Genomic DNA, 7,500 nt, shown 5'->3' on the forward strand with positions numbered 1-7,500 from the left:
CTCCCTGATACTATCATCATTTTGTGTTTAATGAATATATGAGTAGTAATTATGAAGTGCCTCGAGTAAAGCTAACATTGTACGTTTTATGTCCATACAAATCAAATGAATAAGACCTTCTTCAAGGGATGAGCAGGTGTTGAACAGGTGTTCTGATCTAACGCTTCATAAATAAATATGATTTCTGCACAGATTTGAGTGTGCGGACGCATCGAGTTTGATCTATTTCTGAATCTCATATGTCCGTACACGATAAAGACAATGAGCCCTGGAGACAAACACTGATTCTGCTGCTGGAATAAAGTGAGAAAGTTTGAGTAGAGAACAGGTTTATGAAGTTTGACAACTATTCTCCATTTAAAAATTCCCTTTAATCATTTTCTCTTCATCGTCCGACAGAACAGAGAACAAACAGATCCATCTGTTTGCATCAGGCTGCGTTCAGAGATGTTTATCTCTGTGTCAACAGGAGAGGTTGGTGGGGGAGGAAATGTAGAAAGTTCTGGAAACATGGTTTAACACGTCGCTTTAGCTGCAACATGACGCTGTCAGGTGGGAAGCTGTGTCAGCCAATCAAATTCCCAGAAGTGCATCATCTTCGATGACTTTGTAAAGAGAGTTTGTGGTGATGACAGATAATAAGAAGGTGACCTGGTACCTTTTGTAACACACTGAGCGAGTCAGAGGTGATCAGGTGAAGCTCCTCAGAGCATAAAGTCGAGACTCTGTGATGATGAAGACGAAGAAGTTGGTCCGTGTCACAAAGTTCTGGATGGTACTGCAGACAGATTCTTGTAGGTCTTGACTTAATAATATTTCCATCACAATTTGGTGCATGCAGGTGAAACTCGCTGCAGGCGCTCTTTTGTTCTTAGAGGTGTTACAGAGCAGTTTAGCCACGCCCATCAACACACATGAGGTCAGTTTTCACTACTTCTGATGCGTATGTAAAGTTCTGTGAGTGTTCGAGTGCCTACAGCTCCAAGCGAATAATCCAAGTGATACCAACAGGCCCCGCCCCCTGTTGAATGCCCATACTGAAACAGCCCCTGGGTGGGGTGGGGGGTGGGGAGTGTTGGTGGTGGTGGTGGTGGTGGGGGGGGGGGGGTTGCTTCAGATACAGGTCATGAAATGGGATCCAGTCAGGCGTGTCAGACTAACAAAATACACCCAGATCGGTGACAGCCTTACATTTGCTCCTGAGGCCTCTGTCCCTTTAAGAAGCCACGTTTACACCAAAAGTACCTGCGTCTTTGAGTTCCAGGAGCTTCCTGGGAATAAAGTCCTGGGTACTTTAGTGGAAACAAGACTTTTGTGCGATTCATGCAGTTGAAATCTGTGTTGGAATCAGTGGAAGGCAGCTGAAAAATGATGTTAAAATAATAAAGAACAATTGTCCTGTTTGTGATCACTCTGCTTTACTCCCCCTCTGACCTCCAGCAGCCTGCTCACAGAGGGACCACAGACTCGGTCCAAAGGTGAGCTATTACCCACACCTGACTCCACCCACCCAGGTACAAAATCAAAATCCTCCTGTGTACACCTCTGTGCACACAGGTGTGTTGTGTTACCTCACCTGCTGTGTTTGTCTCCACAGCTGCAGGCGTGACGTGGACACATTCTTGAACTTTCTTAATATCCCGTCGGGGCGAGGAACATTAACGAAGCTGCTGGCAGGGAGGCAGACGGAGACTCGCAGCTGGTTAACATTTATTTAAAAAAAGAAGTTGTTGTTTTAAGAGGAAATATGAAAACATAAAACAGGACCTGTGTGTTGGTTTTTCATGCAAATGTAAACAAATGAAGGGATTGATGCAAACATCTGGATTTGCATGTAGAGAATGCGTTAAGCCAGAGATAGAAGCATGAGTGCACTCAGTATGAAAATGCTCTGCAGGCTCAGGCTAATGTTTCATTAATGATCTGTAATCATTAATATCATGAGAACAAAGAACGAGCATGAAGACTCATATACTGAACACACAACCAGAGAGTTGTGTCCAGTCCGAGCTGCTCTGCACCGACTTCCTGTTTCATTTCAAACACACTTTAAGCTCCTCCCTTTTATATAAACTCTTAATGGTCTACAAGTGAGCTACATGCTAACTCCCATGTTAGCTCATGCCTTCAATAACACTGAGATAATAATAATAATAATAATACATTTTATTTGTATAGCGCTTTTCATGGTACTCAAAGTCACTTTACATAATTAAAAACAACTGAAGAAACAAGATAAGAACAGCAGGAGAAACACAAGAAGAGGAACTATGAGAAAAACAAATAAATAAATCAGCGTCAGAGGTTAAAAGCAGGTCTGAAAAGGTGAGTCAGGTCAGTGCAGTCTCGGATGTGTTGGGGTAGAGAGTTCCAGAGGGAGGGGGCAGCTATGGATCATCTGCTGCTGGTTTATTAAAGGATCACTTCTATAATAAAATCAGGATTCAGCCTCGAAGTTGTAGAGCTCACTTCCTGTTGCTAACAGGAAGCAGCGCGATTCAAAATAAGATGAAAACTTGTCTCTGCTTTAGCGCCGAGCTCGCTGCGACTCTCCTGATATACCCTTTTTTAAACGTTGCTTTGCACTGCTGCACGTCTTTAAAACGTTATGTTTGATATGTTCTTAGTTATTGATACACGTTTGTGACAGTCACACATTTTCTGGAGCTTGCTACGTTTCCATTTTCCCACTGAGGGTTCAGTTCACCTGCTGCGCACAGTGTGGGGGGGCACTCCTTGGGTTCATTGTGATCCGTCCTTGACTTGCTGAAGCAGCATGACACTCTGTTTAGGCCCACATGAGATTATTTGGCTCTTAGCTGTTAGCACACTTCTTTTTATTTAGCTGATTTTAAAACTTTAAAAGTGGAAGCAACATTTCAGTTCCCTTTCTTATTGAAGAGGCATTCTTTTTGTGTTTTATGGGGGAACTGCTCCTCCAGTTTCTTCCTGATGAGCCAAAATCTGGGGACAGTACCGCCACCAGTCGGGTTTTATCTGCTATATGTTCTGCATTCCATTTGTTTTAATCTTTATTTCCTGTCCTGTTCTTATCAAATTGGGTTTTAATTTCCCATCTTCTGTATGTATTTTATTTCAGTGTTAGTTTTACACTCAGATTTAACTTTCTCTCCTTCTTTTCCTCTTCAGTCCGTTTTCTGTTTCTCTTATTGTGAATCACACGGAAGGAGCCACACGAAGAAGCTTTATTGTATATTTTTATTTTAAGTGCAATATAAAAAGTGCAAGTTTTATTACATTAAGTATAAATCTGTCACTGACACTGTCTTTAGCAGCACATCGTTCAGTCTCAGATAAATGACATGTTTATACATTTATTTTCCTTCTTCTGGTTTATTTAAATAATAATCTAAACGTTAATGTGTCTATTCTTTATTATAACTTCAGTTTGTGTTTGTCCGAAGCTTCTCCTCAGTTACACTCCGAATATCGAGTGTGCAGGTGAAGATCAGCAGGTTTGTCAGCTCCTATTTGTTCATCAGGTGGGACCAGGTATTTGGGGGGGGGGGAGCTGAGCTGGATCCTCTTCTCCTGGTCGGACTAGTTTCCTCACACAGGCCGAGTCGTGACGTGTCTCACAATCAGTCGTGTCACAGACACACGTGACTCGTTACAGAACAAATGCTGAGGAAAATCTGACGGGGACAAATGAGGGCTGGTTCAAGCCTATTTTGTGTTTCATTACAAAATGTGTGAACTAAAGTAAACTTGATGTAAAGATATGTAGTGAAAGTCCAGGCTGTCTCTCTGTAAATGTTTACCTGATCATTGTCATTTGACTTTAAGGAGTTTTCATGTATCTGTACTTTACTTCAGTACTTCTTTTTAGGGTTAGGGTTATTTTACCACCTCAGTTATAAAGCACAGAACAAAACATTGACATGGAAACCACTTTTTTAAGATGTTTTGGTGTCTGAATTAACCACTGTCCCTCCTCAATCAGCACTGCAGCTTTAAATGTAATAAAAGAGAGGACATAAAGGTCAATAAAATCACATCAGAGATGTTTTTATGTTTGTCTGTTGAGTTTAAGAAATGATTGCATTCCATCATAAGAAAGGCTCAGACAGCTCCTTCGGAAAAATATCGTTTTTTCATTGTTGATATATTCTTATGTAAAAAAAAACGATATTTCTGTCAATGCAGTCCATCCTTCATTAGTGTCTCAAAATACAATTTTCTTCTGTTAATTCACAAAATCTTAAATGTCCGATTAACTTCCGGTTGTACGTCAGCACGCAGGGAGCGTCAATCACGGCGTTCCCGGCGTCCCGCGTCATAACTTCCAACACAACCGCCGCTTCCTGGCCGGCCCAGGCAGCGCCTCAGGCCCCGCTGCACACCGAACCGCTATCCGCTTATTCTCAACATCCTGCCGGGGAAACACGGAGCTCCTCCGCTCAGTCTGCGGGGAGCTGCGGCCGCTGGGAGCGGATGAAGAGGCTGAAATCTCCAGAATCCTCCGCAGACGTCCCGGGACCCGCTGCTGGGTGAGAATCTGTCCGAGTTCATGTCGGTTTCTGTGAGTTCAAAGCTGCTGACAGGAAAGGAAGAGAAGAACTGATTTCTTTTGTCTCCCTTTAGGATGAATTCCTGTGGAGTCTTATGGCTGTGATTCGTTCTGGTTTATAAAACTGTTCATGTGTTCATAAAGTAAACGTGAAGACAGTAAAGTAAACATTAGCTTCATACTGAGCTTTGTTCCTGTGTCTCCTCTTTGTTAGTCTGTCTCAGCTGCTGACATGTACGTGCTCTGATCTATTTAAAGCAGCAGCAGAGTTTTCTCCTCTCTCCATATTAACAACTCCAAGTTCACAGGTCAAAGTTCACCTGTCTGTTCTGTCACAGCGTCGGGGCAGGAGGAAGGTGGAGCCTGAGGCGTGGTTGCCGTGGTGATGGTGTTGGACTCAGGTGAGGTCTTCATGGATCAGGTCGAGGGTGAGGGTGCCGGGGGCAGCAGGGAGCTGTTGGAGCGAGCAAACAAACCCAGTGTGACGCAGAGACCGCTGGCCAAGAGGAGCGATGTCCCCAAGAAGGAGAAGTCGTCCCACAACGGACTTCCTGCTCAGACCAGCAGCCAATCAGCACCCAGGAGGTCATCATCATCATTGTCATCAAGAGGTGGGGCCACAGCCAGACCGCCGCTCCGCCGCCCCCTCAGCCTGGAGATGACCCCCCAGCGCCTACGGGGGTCTCGGGAACAGATGATGGACCGGCGGGTGGTGCAGCCTCCATGGCGCAGTGGCTCAGCCGCCCCCTCGCCCCCAGCCCGCAGCCTGACCAGCCCCAGCCTAGGTGCTGGTGGCTGGATGCGCAGAAGCGAAAGTACTTGCTCTGTCAATTACCCCCTGGGGCCCCGGGCGGGCAGGGGGCAAATGAGACCGGCCACCTCCCTGCCACATATAGCGAAGGGGGCGGGGGGCACGACGCTGCCCACACCTGGCCGGCAGTGTCTGCTGGTCGCCCTCCGACCTCTCAACCTGGAGCAGGAGAAAGCGACCTTCTTCCAGTCTGACTACCAGTACGAGCCTCAGTTTGAGTATGCTCAGCCCGAGCCGCGCAGCGTGCTGGACAAGTACCGGGAGGGGTCCGGACTCTTCCTCGAGCAGGTACAGCAGAGCTACGTATACACTCAAAGTACCCGGGACTCTCAGTCCCAGGAGCTTTTCTTCAGGGAACTTAAAGGTTCCTCCCATTCACCATACTCACAGGGCGGCCATCTTCCTCTGACATCACGCTCTAAACAGAAGCTCAAATGCTGTTGATGATGTCACGCTGCTGCGTTCAAGGTTGCAAGTTGTATGAGAGTAAGAATCCAAAAACATTATTTCAAACTTCCCTGATTGTCAGTTGATGGTGAAAACCTGGAGCGATATGGGGCCACATTAAAATGTAAAACTACATATTTAACAACTTATTAGCTTCACAGCTAACAGCTAAGTCAGTGTTAGCATTCACCCAGCTGACATCGCAGTTTATATGTTCATATGTTGTTTGAACTTGAAAGATGATTTTCTCTCTCCTTTGTCTTCTCTGTCTCTGATCAGTCAGGAAGCGATGGAAGAACAAAGATTGGTCAGATTCACTGTGTTGATAAGATTTGTGACCGTAGTGTGATGTCAGAGGAAAAAGGCTGCCCACTTAATATGATCATTTGTTGTCTGTGTTTCCAGTGAGGTTCAAAGACACGTATAGATCACAGCTGTGTAACTGTTTCACTTATTAACACATCACCTGCATCTCAGCATGAAGACCTTTCCTTTTCTATCCTTTAAACTCTGACTTTAACGGTGTATTATAGTGAAATGAACAGACACCACTTCCTCAGCGTTGTTGATACTTTAGATTCATATTGAAACACATCTGGATGCTCAAACAACTCTGAATACTCGACCAATCAGAAAGGTTCAACACTGCGAGGCCCGCCCCCATAGTCCCTGTACTCTCAGCAAGTAACCCCCTCTGGAGCAGGAACCTTTGGGGGGTCTTAATTTAATCCCCGGGGTTTTCTTTAGATGCTGGTCCCTGTGGTGGAAATGGAGCTTATGTCAAACACCTGAGAATCACCTGTGATGATGATGGTGATGGTGATGATGATGATGACTTTCCCTGCAGGCGGTTGGCATCATGGAGTGCGTCTTGAGGAAATTTGGCTCCTACGAGAACTTTGAGGAGGTGACGGGCGGCAGTGTCCTCCCTAAAAGTCAGGTCTGGGCGGCTGTTCGTAAATATCTGCAGAAAGAAGGCTGCGTGGGAGAGGTGAGAGCACACACACCAACACACAACATCCCCTGTGACATGACCTGTGAGCGCCAGCACATTTATTCAGAGAAGATGTACAACTTTGTCCACAGGGAGGCGCTAGAATACACACAACATGAGAGATCCTCACAGGAGCTTTAAAACAATAATAAAGTTCATCACCTGTAAACTGACCTCTGGCTAATTTATAGTTCTATCATGTTTTATATTTTTAAACATAAACTGTCTCTGAGAAATGAACTTAATAAACTTCTTAATTATGATCTGTAGGATAAGTGTGAATGTAAATAATGCCACTGTCATGGTGCTTAGAAACAAATATCTTTGAACTAAACTTTGGATTTTTTCTTAATCTGGGAGGAAATTGAGCTTTTAAAAACAACTGAAACGGTCCATAAAATGTGTGTATGGTTAATTTCTGAGACGCAGACGAGGTGCAGGAATAAATCCGTCACTTCATCCTCCTCCTGTCCAGCATGTGATGTTTACTTTGGTAAATGTTGCAGCTGAAATAGTTTTAAATGTTAACTGTCTAATTTGTATTGTTATTCTTATTAGTTATTAATCTACTTTAATTTGAGCAACATTTTAAAATAAGCTAACATCAGTGTGTGAGAGAGTGAATGTGACATGTTGTGTAAAAGCACTGTATAAGTGCAGTCCAGTGAGCATCCAGCTGATAAACTTCATCACACCTGTTCACCTGCAGGTCACTGT

The 7,500-nt window shown here is 44.5% G+C and overlaps 1 protein-coding gene across 1 annotated transcript in view; it reads left to right on the forward strand.

Annotated features, from left to right (window-relative positions):
* Window positions 1-4,343: 4,343 nt before the first annotated feature.
* Window positions 4,344-7,500, forward strand: part of kiaa0895l — a 12,020-nt gene continuing 8,863 nt past the window's right edge. The window contains exons 1-3 of the mRNA XM_069679253.1: window positions 4,344-4,511; window positions 4,870-5,630; window positions 6,637-6,780. Coding sequence (XP_069535354.1) covers window positions 4,917-5,630; window positions 6,637-6,780 — 858 coding nt within the window. The 5' untranslated portion in view covers window positions 4,344-4,511; window positions 4,870-4,916. The remainder of the gene's footprint in view (window positions 4,512-4,869; window positions 5,631-6,636; window positions 6,781-7,500) is intronic.

The sequence above is a fragment of the Semicossyphus pulcher genome, unplaced genomic scaffold (assembly GCF_022749685.1).
Source record: "Semicossyphus pulcher isolate SPU_LCO1_2020_fin unplaced genomic scaffold, fSemPul1.0.p SCAF_38, whole genome shotgun sequence".
NCBI lineage: Eukaryota > Metazoa > Chordata > Actinopteri > Labriformes > Labridae > Semicossyphus > Semicossyphus pulcher.